This window comes from Aythya marila, assembly GCF_965140915.1.
Source record: "Aythya marila genome assembly, chromosome: 1".
In the NCBI taxonomy this organism is placed as follows: domain Eukaryota; kingdom Metazoa; phylum Chordata; class Aves; order Anseriformes; family Anatidae; genus Aythya; species Aythya marila.
In genome coordinates this window covers 181,333,717-181,348,136 of record NC_139042.1, presented here as the reverse complement: position 1 = coordinate 181,348,136, position 14,420 = coordinate 181,333,717, and the positions used below count along the sequence as shown (strand labels likewise).

The following is a 14,420-nucleotide window of genomic DNA, read 5'->3' as shown; positions in this document are numbered from 1 at the left end:
GACTCACAAATTCTGAAATGAATACTGAGGTAACACAGATAAAACTTACGGTAAATAGGAATAACACCAGAATAAAATGACAAACAATTGGGATCATCCTACCCAACAGTTCTAGACCATTGTATCCATGGCCATAATAAAAGAAAGATGAGAAATGTAAAAGGTAAGAGAGGTAAGTTTGATAAAAGCCCCAGAAGAAATCAGTACCTCCTGCCCAACCAGCTCCAACACTTCCCATCCCAGGATGAGTAACATGGCAGAGTATCAGAGCAGGAGAGAAAAATGAGGGGTAATCACACTGCTAAACTACAAGGCATCCAAATGATCTGCCACCATAGCCTGTTGTTACATATGTCCTCAAATTCCTCTGCTATTCTAATTAAACCCCACTAGTTTTATCTACACTCATGTTACATTTCCCTTTCTTCATGCCATGATTGTTCTTATACCTTCCTCTTCCCTCTCTTTCCTTCCCCAATTCTTCCACAAAAACTGCAAAAGTCATCAGTGTGCTATGTGTTCTAACAACTTACTTCTTCTGCATGAGCTTCTGAAGTGTATGAAGTACGAATTTAAAAATGAAACAAAAGAGCACATGTAATGTAAAAATATATTCTTAAGAATTTTTACATGTGCCTCCTCATCTTTCTGTTGTGTCTGTTCACTTTCAGCAGAGTGGTACTTCAAAAATAGCAAGAAACCATCAAATTCTCTTTTGTACAGGTGTGTTAAATTCTATCAAAAATTATTATGTCTTTGAGCTCAAAAACACACAGCCTACCGCACAGAGACACAGACAGGAGTGAATCACAGAATCACAGAATCACAGAATTTCTAGGTTGGAAGAGACCTCAAGATCATCGAGTCCAACCTCTGACCTAACGCTAGCAGTCCCCACTAAACCATATCCCTAAGCTCTACATCTAAACGTCTTTTGAAGACTTCCAGGGATGGTGACTCCACCACTTCCCTGGGCAGCCTGTTCCAATGCCTCACAACCCTTTCGGTAAAGAAGTTCTTCCTAACATCTAACCTAAAACTCCCCTGGCGCAACTTAAGCCCATTCCCCCTCGTCCTGTCACCAGGCACGTGGGAGAACAGGCCAACCCCCACCTCACTACAGCCTCCCTTGAGGTACCTATAGAGAGCGATAAGGTCGCCCCTGAGCCTCCTCTTCTCCAGGCTGAACAAGCCCAGCTCCCTCAGCCGCTCCTCGTAGGACTTGTTCTCCAGGCCCCTCACCAGCTTCGTCGCCCTTCTCTGCACCCGCTCAAGCACCTCGATGTCCTTCTTGTAGCGAGGGGCCCAAAACTGAACACAGTACTCGAGGTGCAGCCTCACCAGAGCCGAGTACAGGGGGACGATCACCTCCCTAGCCCTGCTGGTCACACCATTTCTGATACAAGCCAGGATGCCGTTGGCCTTCTTGGCCACCTGAGCACACTGCTGGCTCATATTCAGCCGACTATCCACCATCACTCCCAGGTCCTTCTCTGCCTGGCAGCTCTCCAACCATTCCTGTGAACTGGCACAACTGAGCTATAATTACTTTTTACAAAGATAAATAGATAGGGAAAATCCCCTTTGTATTTCCCTTCTCCTTTTGGTCTCTCACACAAGATCCATCTCAGGTACTCATGCAACTTGTACTGTAATCTCTTCTGAATATCACTGTTGGTGAAGTAGATATTCAAAACTCACTTTTTTGACAGAAGAGATGAAATTTTACATCTTAAACATCTTAAACCTGTGATATACACTACTTTTACTTGATTAACTGCAATTCTGCCTCAACAAATGTTGTAAACCTGGAGCCTGCTTTGACAAAGACTTTAGTGTTATCAGTAGGCAAAGGGAGGGGTGTTTATTGAAACACACATGACCCAAGGCAGCTGTGCTTAGACCATATGCATCCAGAAGTGGCAAACCAAAACTCCACAGAAGTCAGAAAATACAAAACAGTCACCTTTCAAGGACAATGCAGTGCTTTTGTACTCTCAGAGATTCCAAGATAAGCTTATATATATATGCTTAAAATAGCAAGGTTTGTTGGTTGTTGTTTTTTTGTGGGTTTTTTTTTTTTTTTTTTTTTGTATTTACTTTTATTCCAGTGAAAATGCCATGCTCTGCTACTGTGTTTGTTGTGACTATAATGGCATTGCATACATACCTAGCTTGCTCCAAAGAAAAGGTGATTTACAGACTAAGGTCAGAAAAATGGCTGGCAGTAAGCCAAATTTTTTGCTATCTTCTGCAGAAAAAAAAAAAATCCACTCATTTACTGTGGAATTTTATCAGCTTGTTTTCTGAAGGTACTATTATCCAGTCAACATACAAGGGAAAGCAGAACTAGATGCTTTTTATTTTCCCTCTTGCAACCACAAAATTACCTATGGATATAAGTATGGGTGTGTAATCTGAATAACCCATCTAAAAAAGGAATTGTGCATCAAACAGAAAATCCACTTTTCAGGAGTTGTTTTTGCTTCTCCTTTTCTTGCTCTTCCCTCTGCATTCATCATAGACCATTGAAAAACTCATAAAAATTCCCCTCACAGAAATCATAATTAAAAGACCAAAATTCTGATGAGATATGAGAGTATGACACAAGATACCATGCTAGATGGTATCCTGGTCTGGCATGGCTACTCTTTTGCAATGAGAACTTTGAATTAAATATGCACCCCATATGCTTCACTCTGAATTTGAAGACAATAATGCACATCTCTGCTTTTGGCCCAAGAAATGCCTTGGGACTTTCATATCCCTCCTTGCCCCATTCACTCATACACATGACCTATATGTGAGAACTTCAGGAAATCCTCATTAGAATCCTTTGGGACATGATACTAAAACCATTTCAAAGTTAATGCTAGCAGCAACTTCTCCTGAGTGAAAATATAAATTTCATGGGGATAACTATAAGACAAAAATGTAAGTAGAATCAAACTGATCCTCACAGTAAAGTACCCAATTTGCTAGCCAGCATCTTGTTAAAAAGAAAGATTTTTGTTTCACCACTGCACTATCTTTTCTTTACATTGCAAAACACATCTGCTGATGAGGTGAAATGTGGAAGCTGTTTAGGCCAGCAGGGGAGCAGATACATTAAGTGAACTAACACAACACCACTTATGAGGGAGAAACATAGTACTCTAGGGGGCCAGAGTGCAAGTGTCCACCCTTTAATAACATCATTACCTACAGTGCATGAGGGGAAAAAAGAGAGCCAGAAAAACCACTAGACCTGATGAGAGCAAAGCTGTGATTCTAGATGCAACAACAACTGCACAAACAGCAGGGATGTAAGCAGAGTTTAAAACACACTTTGAGGAAGGTGTTATGGAAATGGCTCAGGGATTAGACAAGGGAAGAGTTGAAAGGAAAGTGAAGTTCAAAAGAATGCACAACTTGATTGCACTTATGCCAATACGGCACAACATCCTGTCCCCATTTAAATTAATGGCAAGGCTCCCATTAATTTCCGTGAGCAGGGCCTGAAAAGAACATCAGCAGCTTTAGCAGACAGTTTTCCTCTTACAGCTTCCAATAAAATGAAGAGCTTTATCAGCTCATAATGAAATCAAGAATTTAAACTAAGATTTGATCTTGCCATGCTTATTGTGAAAGGTACATATTTTGATTTCTATGTGCTGAATTTCACATCTGCAATTTCTTAAAGAAATGGAAAAAGACAACAAACATGACTCAAAAATTTTGTAGTCCCGTTGTTGTTCTGTCTGCAACTGGTCTAAAATTGTAGTTGGTTAGAAAAAGTCCACACAGAGAAATCACATCACATGCATGCATCACATCACATGCATGCATGCCCCCAGGTACTTTATTTGCGCATGTTCTGGGAAAGGCTGTTATGCTCAGAACTGTCTGCATGAGCCTTCAGACACCGCTTAACTTTTAACAAGAATGCATTACTCCAGTAGTTTAGGCTGATGGACTCTGCTTTACATGGCAGGCTATATCTGTAGAACTGCTGTTGTTTTCAAACACAATCCTGACATGAATCAGGAGTCACTGGCTTGGCATCTATTACACACAAGAGGAAATATGTTAAAAAATTAGCAAGAGGAATGAGACAACAGGAGCAAATTAGACAGAATTGTGTTGGAGTCTACAAAGAAATGGTCTTGTCCCAGAGAACTGTTGACAAACAAGGTAAAAGATTACAGAGATAAGTGTTATGATAGCTCTGCACACACCAAGAGCCTCTGCCCTAGATAATTAACTGCCATACCTGGAAAAGACAGATAAGAAAAATAATTAACTGACTTGTCAAATTCAGTTCTAGCCACGTTGCCTCCCACCAGGCCCGTATGATAGTTGAACAGCCAGAGGATAGCCCAAAATTTGTCACCGAAACCCTACAGAGTGAGCACAGAATGCACCATAGCCACCTCTCCTTTCCTTTCTCTTTGTGTAATCACTGTAGATGGAGAAGGTAAACAGAGCACATCTCGTTGAACCAGATCTTCAGCAGCAGCACATTGAGAGAGGTGAATGTCAGTCAGAGGAGACCTACAGCTCTTCATCAGTGACAAGAGCCCAATAAGTTAGAGAGCTTTAAGCTGTTTAAAGCTTTGTTTAAGCTTTAAACGAAGTTGGCCTGGAGCTAATTTCTTTGATAACTCTTCTCAACTAAGCAACCATCTTGATTACCCTACTTTTAATCAGAAATTGTGTATATAAAAGTGTGAGAGTATCCACCCAAAAGAAAGAAGCATAAAGTTAAAATGTAGAGAACTTTTTCATGCTAGGTTTTATTTTTGAAATTAAGCCTTGGTGATGAGAAATTTCAGTATTGATGAGCTACTTCTGAGGGATAGTCATAATGTGATTGCAAAAAAAAATTAAAAATAAATAAGGCCTACATATTTTTTTAATCTATGAAGAAGCATGACATACTGAGGTATATTGTATGTTTTCTACAGTCAAGAAAGAAAGTGAATGCTGCATCTTAAGGAAAACAATTTACTTTTCCTTCAGAACATTTCTTCCCTTTCTTTAGGCTATTTTATTCTGTGACTTTCTGATTCTGTTACTGATACTCGACACTGAAACTTCAGTGCTGTAGAAACTTAAAATGCTACATTTACCCATTGGCACAGTATTACAAGAGAAAAAAAGCAGATAGTTTTTCCATAATTCTTAGGAGAAAAGTTCATCTGAAGTGCAATTGTAGTCAGTTATTCATTATCCAAATCAAATTAACGGTGATCTACACTTGTATCATGAGAGGAATGATAAGCAAGTTCATAGGAATGATGACAACTCTCCATACTACTCTTCCCTTCCTGCTTGGGAGAGAGATCATTCTAATGGAAATGAAAGTTTGTATTTCTATAACTTTGTTATTCTCTTATAATAGTTCCTTGGGATACCCAGTAGAAAACTAGAAAAATAGGTACTGTTTCATAGGAAGCAGAATGAACTTCTAAGAAATTTCTGAGTTGTTTCACACAAATTTCCCTTCTGCCCAGTTCACAATCTTACTTGAAAGGACAGCTAAACTCTGGCACATTCAACTCTAATGGTGACAGAATTAATTCCTTTCTGTATCAACCTATCCAAAATAAAAATCTGACCTAGAGATCTGTCTCATATCCAAACAAACAAACAAAAAAAAAACACTAACTATATGAGTACATCTGACCACTTTTGGCCATTATATCTGTTATATATATATATATAATATGTATATATCATATATATTTTACACAGTTACTTATGCAGAATTGTTACCACTACTGAAAACAACTTGTTTTGTTTTTTTTTGCATATGTAAGCCTGAATAAACCATTTAGCTATAGAGCTGAGTGATAGTCACTTCAGCAAGATTGACCAAATTATGTGATATTTCACTGTCTTTTTTTCTAATGTACACAAAATTTTCTCTTGCAAATTCATGAATTTTTTTAACTTCTTTTAAAATGTCACATGAGAAAATAATTACTTAAATTCAGCAGTGATGCAAAAAAAAAAAAACACACATGCTTGCGAGAACATATGCTAGCACCTAGCAATATGTACATGTACATTTCAAAGTTACTAATACGTTTTAAAGATATGAACACGTGATAAGAAAATACTTCATTTAAGAAGGCCCCTGAGTATCTCTCTGTACTCACCATCTTTCTGAACAATATACAGAGCAAAACCTGTAGTTATTCACGTAATTCTGTATCAATTTAGGAATCCCTAAGACTTGCATCCACTTCTGGAACACTGAAAGTTTACAAGAAACAAGAACAAATCTTACCCCTAAATATAATAATATTCCATAGAACATAAATTTCCAGAAAAAGCATCGTCGAAGAGCATTAATAAGCTTGGGCTTTTTCTTTGAAGTTGCCAGCTCTCTGTCCCACTCTCTGAAAAGAAACCGAAAAACAAGACCATTAAGTTGTGTGAGCAAATACATGGGTCTATGGCTCCGACATACTTCAATTCACTCAAGTATATCCAAGGAGATTTAGCTAAGGTGAATAATGAAACAAAGCTTTGCAGAGACCCTGAAGACCTGGTCCTCATTGACTTGATAGATCAATAAAAGTTCAAACGTAGTTCAGCCACATATTTGGCAGTTTTAAATACTCAGCCATACATCACCCTGCAGGGAATTAATTCATGAAAAGGTCACATTGTATGTTTTAAAGAAACCTGCTGTACTTAAGACCAACACACAAATAATAGGCAAATAAATGCTTTGGAGCTCTTCCAGTCTGCAGAAAGAAAACACCAACAAAGCATCAAAAATGTGACTTTCCTACTGCATAGCCTTATTTTAATCTATGTTGCTAGGCCAATAACTATGCATTCAATAATTGCTAACTAATCAGAAGCAATGCTATATATAATAAGCATATGTTTACTCAAAATTCAGCTCACACATTAAAGCACTCCTAAGAATTTAATCAGTCAACACTTTTCTTCATTTTTCAACAGAATATTAAATAACGAGAATATTCCATTTATACATTCTTTTCTGTGTCAAAATGCATTAAGCATACCAATATTCTCGATACTTTTCACCAGTTTTGAATATGTATGTCACACTGCACTTAAGTTTAATTGGATTGGCACAATCACGGAGATGTGAACTGCCCCAGAACATCAGGAAAAGCTGTGCCAGAGGATGCAGAAGACGGACTGAACTGAAGCCCAGGTATTTGTATGAGTTATTTCTAAGCGCAGCAGTTTCTGAATTACAACCCACTGGGAAAGGGTAGGGAGGAAGCCTACATGAGGAAAGTTAGGGCATGACTTCTGTAGAAGCAATTAAATAAAACCTGTTAGAAATGGCATTAAAAAAATAATTAATTAATTAAGGTTAAAAAAAAAAAAAAAAAAGATTTGACAAAGTTATTTTGGAAGAAAGAACAGCAGAACAGGAAGTTAACATTGAAACTGTGTTTCTAGTCCCACTAGTCAACAGATAGATGTCACAGGTACCTGTACATTATAGTTCAGAGCATTGAGGTGATACATCCACATCAGGGATCCCCATCAGCTCCAAAGGACAACTGAATGCCCTTGTTTGCTGAATGAGGACACTTCTAAGCCAGTTAATAGACACCACCTTGCACCCAATATTATTTAGACAATTTATCCAAAAACTTCTTGATGAAATTTCCAATGTGATTCTTGAAACAAAGTAAATTCATGAACATTTCATACCTTTCTAATTTTTCAGAAAGATTATCAGCAGAGTCCGCAGAAGGAATTTGATAAATATCCGACAGTTCCAGTCGTTGTCTGTAACCTTTTTTCAGAATTGGCTTTGTCCATCTAAGCAGAAAAAGGAAGAAAAAAAAAAGAAAAAAAGAAAAAAAAAAAAAAAAGATGACTGTTTCTGGGGTTAATTCTGAAGCTGCATTGCCTTGCCTGAACATTTTGTCCACAGCACCTATGTGTGATGGCATAATACAGTACAGCTCTGTATCATATTTACTAAACTACATATACAAACTTAATGTTAAAAGAATAAATGCAAAATCACTTAATTTAATCAGTTTTGGATTTCAATTGTATCCCAAAATGCCTATTTAATCAGTACAAGGTAATGAGCAGGGCACTGAGTTCTTTTCACTGTATTTGCAAAAACATACCACGTCCATTTTAATGTTCATTTCAAAGTTATAGGTTGTGTGAGACACAAGTCTATAATCCCCATAATTCATCAGAATAGAAAGATATTTCCCAAGTGAACAATTATATCACACCTGCTGTAAGAGAGTATGCTTTAAGAAATTGGAAAATTATCCTTCCTTTCTGCAATCATACTGTAGTTTCAGTCAAATCATATGGGCTTAGCTTAGTCTTTGACACCACTTTAGCTGAGAAATAACACACAATTCACATTATGCTATAGCAAAGCCAGCTATGAGAATCCACTTTGGAGAATTATTGGTAAAACATCCATCAACTTCACCAGTACTGGAAATAGGGACTAGATTTTTCAGGGATATAATAAAATGGATTAGCAGAAAACTTCTAAATTTAAAATAATACTGCTATGTGAAAGTCATTGTCAGCCAATGCACATGATAAACCAGGTACAAGATGGCAAAAAGGACCAGTTGGTATTGACTTTGTGCACATCACATGTAGAAATGACTAATCCGTGTCCTTCAGGAACAGCAGCTCTCCTTGACTGTCTTCATCAGAAGTTCTGTATACGGAGATATATTTTGGCAATGATAAAATAAGTTATGGGACACTAAACCGGTACTGCAGCTAATACAAGTGAGCAATAGTACTTCCTAAGCAACCTCTTTAATTCTCAATATCGTAGTTAATCTCCTTGCTGATCTCCTTAATAATGCTTTGAGACCACAATAATAAATTACCAAATTGTCTTGACAAAAGAGAAATTCTTTACAGTTTTCAATCTTGTATATATTTAACTGTCTGTACTCATCAATGCAGACTAAATTATGTGCCCCTAAATCACACCTCTCTCCCAAGTCAACAAGTCACTTTGTGCATTCCTTGTCCTCATATATCTGCTCACCAGAGCAACTGCACCTACAGCAGATTAATTTTTCCAGCCAGCTACAGGAGTAGTACTGACACCTTCCAGGGATCTCCTGGTCTGCAGCCAGGTTTCTAACGCAGTCTACGGCAGGGCACACACATCAGTGTTCACCTCCCAGCTGTCCTGGCCTTGCAGGTCCCACTCTAGCTAGATGTGGCCAGCCATGAGCTGTGCCAAGTGGCCTCAGGTGCTAGCAATGGTCATAGTGGGAGGAGTTGGCCCATTGCATGGTATTTGTCTCAAGACTGTCTTTCAACAGCAGCTGTCAATAACCACACGAGACTGTATATAATGAAAAAGAATGTACCAGAGAGAGAATATATGAATATCTCTCGCAAACAAGATTTTGCCAGGTTCGCATACCATCCAGATTACCATTTTGCTTTTGATTTCTTGCAAAGTTTTGAAATGCAAAATAGGTATACATTTATTTTAACTGGCAATATCATCTGTATTTATTTGTGTGTATTTTTAATGTATTTTAATGTATTTGTTTTTTTAACAGCTAAAACATCTGAATCAGAGTTTGTTAACCAACATGCCTCTGCTATTTTTAAGCTTAATAGAAGTGATTTGCTAGCATTAATTCCAAGCTTTTTTTTCTTTTCATGTCTACAGAGAATGACAAACTTCTTTTGAAAGGAAGAAAGCAAGAAGGAAGGGAAACAGATTGGCTTTACAGCATTATGTTAGCAAATGCCACCGGATTACTGGCTGGCATTTAATGAACTCTTTCACAGAGAAGCCTGTAGTGCTGTCAGAGTTTTGCCACTAACTAGGAATGTTATTATGGGTACACACACATGAAACCCAGCAGGGGACAAGTTTCAAGGGTGTATGGTAGGAAAGAAGAAAAGATGGAAAACAAGTTCCACCTCTATATTAATTGCCTGATAGCAGAAAATACCTTATAAGTTTGATATACAAACATCATATACATAACATCTGTTTGAAGTTCTCTTTGGTTAGATTTCTAATGACCATCTCTTTATCATTTACTTTAGCAATATATAATAGATTTGCTATTATGGCTATTTCTTTCCCTAGCAGTCTCACCCCACCCAGGCAAATTGTAGGGATAGGACAGATGTCTTTGGCTTCCCAGAGAGTATTAACACACAGTGTTGACTTGTCAATAGGATTTGACTCTCCCTTTAGGCTGCTTTGCGTGCCACCAAAGACAGAAGGACAGAAGTGTGTTGCTAAGTCGACCACATGGTTCTTCCTCCAGTGCACAGGAATTCCCCAGGAACCTGGGACCTTCTTTCAGACATGAAGAGCTTGGCACAGTAGCAGAGCAGTGGTGTTATGCTGCTCCGGGACAGTTGGGTACCACTGCTGAGACCTGCACAGGGAAGCAGCTCTCCTGAGGGGCATCTGCTCGACCTGATGCTGTCCCGGCAGATGTCAGAAGTACAACTCAGGGACGTCTACTGAGCAGCTCAAAGCTGGCCACAGCTGTGCTCCTTTCCCCCCATGAGGCATCATTACCTGTGGGTAGCACAGATGGGGATGGTACCTGCAGTTTCTAAGGGAGTGGGCCTAAACTCTGACGGAGATGAAGCAAGGAAAGTGCCTCTGACTTTATCTTATCCCTTCTTTGAACAATTATAGGGGGGGAAAAAATCAAGCCAAGGTTATGATGCTGTGTAACCGATGGTGTTTGTAGAGCCACTAGTTCCTACTGACTGTAGGAAAAGACTGATAAACTGCATAGATCTCAGCCATTCCCAAAGGGTCACACCAGACCAGATGCTACGAGAGGCTCTCACTTCTGTCCTGCCCCAAGTTCATCGCTCCAGCGGCAGCACAAATTGCAAACTGTACTTTATGTTATACAGGAGGTGGCAGCTCCACCACACTTGAAATGTGTTTACAGCACCCAACCCCTCCTCGGAGCATCCCTCAACACAGCCACACAGGGTGGGCCCGGCTCTGCATGGCCCTTGCTACCAGGTGGGACAACCCAGAGCACCCACAGCACACATCTGCCAGGCACCCCGGCCTAAATCCTGGGGTTTGTTGCCCTTGGTAGAGCAGGCATTAGTTATCTTATTTTGCTTCACATGGTAACCTGCTGAAATAATTTTCAGGGTATGTAGCCTGCTATAGTAAACCTTCAGCATTTCCCCCTTTAGGAAGAAACAGATGTGATGTTCTGAGATTAATATTAACACGTACTTATTGTAGCGCTCCAGCAACAGAAGGTAAAAGCAGATCCTATTTATTTCTGCTTTCTTTATAGGTTTTTTTTTTTTTTCCTTTTCTTTTCTTTTTAAACAGACCATCAAGATTAAGATTTAAATTTCTTCACTAATAAACACTTCTTTTCCACAAGGAGTTATTTGACATGAAAAATGTTTAGCTGCAATATCATTGACTCTGCCACTAGCTGTGAACAGCACCGTTTTAAGAATAATTGATGTTCTGCTCAAACCCCAGGATTTCAATAGCTAATCTTAATTAGTATTACTCCACAGCAACTCTTGAGAAAGTCTTGCATTTTTTGTCTTTTTTTTTTTTTTTTTGCAAGTGGTATTTATTCAGATTACTATCTATCTAATCTCTAAATGTTTCTTTGACATTCAGACTTTTAGCAGAAATGCATTATTTTTCTTTACTGTTAATAAGACAGTCAAAATCTTTCAGTTTGCAGAACTGAAAATTTTTTGAGAAAAAAAAAAAAAAAAAAAAGAACACAAGGAGTATGAAGGTATTTAAGCAGCGTAACATACAATCAGCTTATTAAAGCCTGTCAACTGTTTGGATACCAAAATCAAGTGTAATATATGCCTCAAATATTTCTTTAATAAATCTATCACATACCATAGAGGTGATGATGTGCTACAAATGAGGTTTGCAACAGTTTCAATATATACCTCCAGTGACACTGTCTAGGATGTTTCTTCATTTTCATTCTTTTTCCTACTCTTTTAAAGACACTTAAAACAGGTAAAGAACATTGAAGACAGTTTGTATCAACAAAATCATTGCAGAGCTGTGCTATTCATGACTGAGCTGAATTTGAAAAGCTCCCAGATGTGTCACTAATTATAACACCATCTATCTTGATTCAGTTTAGCACTCCATTGTCTTAGCTATGCATTTATAGATACATTTCATAATAAATTAGCAGGCAGTTGCACCTTGCATGCAGTAGCCCCTTCCAAATCTGTAATATGTTCCAGCATCAGCAACTGGCATGGGATCAAAGGTCCTTCTCAAATTGAATAGATTTGTGGCAATTTGAACAGGAAAGGGGAAGGAAAAGGGAAGGAAATTACTTATTTAATATAAATACTAAGTATCAACAAGTAAATTGCCACTACAATGATATGCAATTAATGCAGAGTTGTAGGCTGCCTCTCTTATGACTTGCTTTTTGCCATCTTCTCTTCATCCTGCATCATATGATGCTGCCAGTCTTCAGTCTGACTCTTGCAAATTAATGAGAAAATATCTCACATCTCCCAGTTTTCAAAATGATCTTGGACTCTGAGCAAAGCAATACTGGTGGTATTTTTTTTTGTTTGTTTATTTGCTTGGTTTTGGTGTGTGTTTTTTTTGTTTGTTTGTTTGTTTGTTTTTTAGTATTTGTTACCTCCAGAGAAATAAAAGCATCCTAGATTTCAAAGACTAACCTTAAACTGAGTTAAACTGAAAGAAGTTAAAATGAAAGAGAGGATTGACTTCAATACAATAAAGGTTCATTCTTTAAATGTTGAAAAAAAAAAAAGTTTATAAAAAGAAAAGTACCAACATTAAAACACAACATGAGAATATACCTGGAATCAAGTACCCTTCCCAGCTGTCACTTGGGATTTTCTCCTGAGGCACAACCTTGCCCATGGAGTCAAGGCAACAGTTCTGCAGCAGGCCACTCAAGCACTGCCTTCCAGGAGCAGTCCCTTCTCCTGCCCACCCTCTCCCAAAGGAAGGATGCTTACCTGTATCTGACAGGCAGGAGGGTTCTGGTTTCAAATGAAAAACAATTATTTTCAAAATATGTCTTAAGCACCTACGTATTCTCTCCTGATATTGGAGCTTCATGACACATTGCCTCGGTTTAGCTATTTGCTGACTCCTAAAATGCTCATGGAGTTTGCTTATATGAGACTTCGTGATATATAAACAACATGTGAGCTCTTGGTCATGTAGCTAGGCTTACCCTTTCTCCCATGGAAGACAGTTGAAATACATCTACAAGCTTACATTGCAAAATATGTAACGCCAGTCTTCTTAGCTACCACAGTTCAATTGGACTTTTGATTTACTTACTTATTTTAGAAAACATACTGGGACACATTATTATCCAGAGTAAGATTTGGCACCAACCTGCCCCCAGAAGTCCTGTAACTACATGCATATGTTGCTAGAAAATATATATATTTTTTAATTAATAATAATAATAATGGCAACCTGTAGAGCTCTCCTGCAATAAACAGCACTAGTCTCACCAGTTTGAAAGTCAGCACATTCGAAAAATGTAGATAATCAGAGACTGAGACTCTTGCATGAAAAATGTGATGATTACTTGCTATAGAAATATCCTGAGATAACATTGCCATACCCTTGGGCAACAGGAGATCTCAAGCAGTCTCCATTTACCAACTCCATCACATGCTCCCAGGACAAGTCAATCTTTGTGCACCCCTCTTTATTCTCTATAGAACTAATAAGTAAACTTCTTTTTAACTCATTCTTTGTGCTATCTACTTTGACTTTAAGATCTTCAAAACAAGCTTCATTATTACATGTTCTGCAGTGTCTCATACAATAGACTTCAAATTTCTGTTAGGGTTTCTAGAAACCTCTGTAATAGAAGCAATAAATCTACTTTCTGTGTCAATGCCTAAAGTATTAAAAACAGTAATTCAAGGATTTGGGAGTGACAGACACTATCCATACACTGGTAACTAGTCTTACCTCCCAGAAGACATTAGAGGGAAAGACTCGGTGAATTGAATTTGCTTTCCTATCCCTCTTAGGCCACACACAGCAGAAGAAGGAATCCAACACATATCCCCATCATACTACATTGTTCTTGGAACAAAGGGATAGCCATGTGAAAAGATGTTGAGTTACTTTCTGTCTAGTTTGGAAATAAAAAGCGACTAGAGGAGACCTGTTGGACGGAGCCCATGAGAAGGCAGAGCATGAAGATGGCTTGGTTTAGATTGTTCATCTAAATAATAATAAATTATTTAATATTTTAATTAAAATTATTAATATTAATCATTTAGCAATTAATATTTATATTTATAATTAATATTAATATTAGTTATAAATTATATTTATAAATTAATTATAAATTATATTAATATTAATATAATTAATATTAATATAATTAATAACTAATATTAATATT

The 14,420-nt window shown here is 37.8% G+C and overlaps 1 protein-coding gene across 4 annotated transcripts in view; it reads right to left on the bottom strand.

The window, feature by feature from the left end:
• The window catches only part of CFTR (CF transmembrane conductance regulator), an 86,203-nt gene that overhangs the window by 67,698 nt on the left and 4,085 nt on the right, over nt 1-14,420 (bottom strand). For 3 of the 4 annotated variants that reach the window (XM_082756357.1, XM_082756359.1, XM_082756360.1), the window contains exons 1-2: nt 7,693-7,978; nt 6,275-6,386 (exon numbers count right to left, since the gene is read on the bottom strand). In XM_082756357.1, coding sequence (XP_082612483.1) covers nt 6,275-6,386; nt 7,693-7,937 — 357 coding nt within the window. In that variant the 5' untranslated portion in view covers nt 7,938-7,978. Of the gene's footprint in view, nt 1-6,274; nt 6,387-7,692; nt 7,979-14,420 lie in introns of those variants that run through there. The other variant, XM_082756358.1, reaches the window with a different exon arrangement.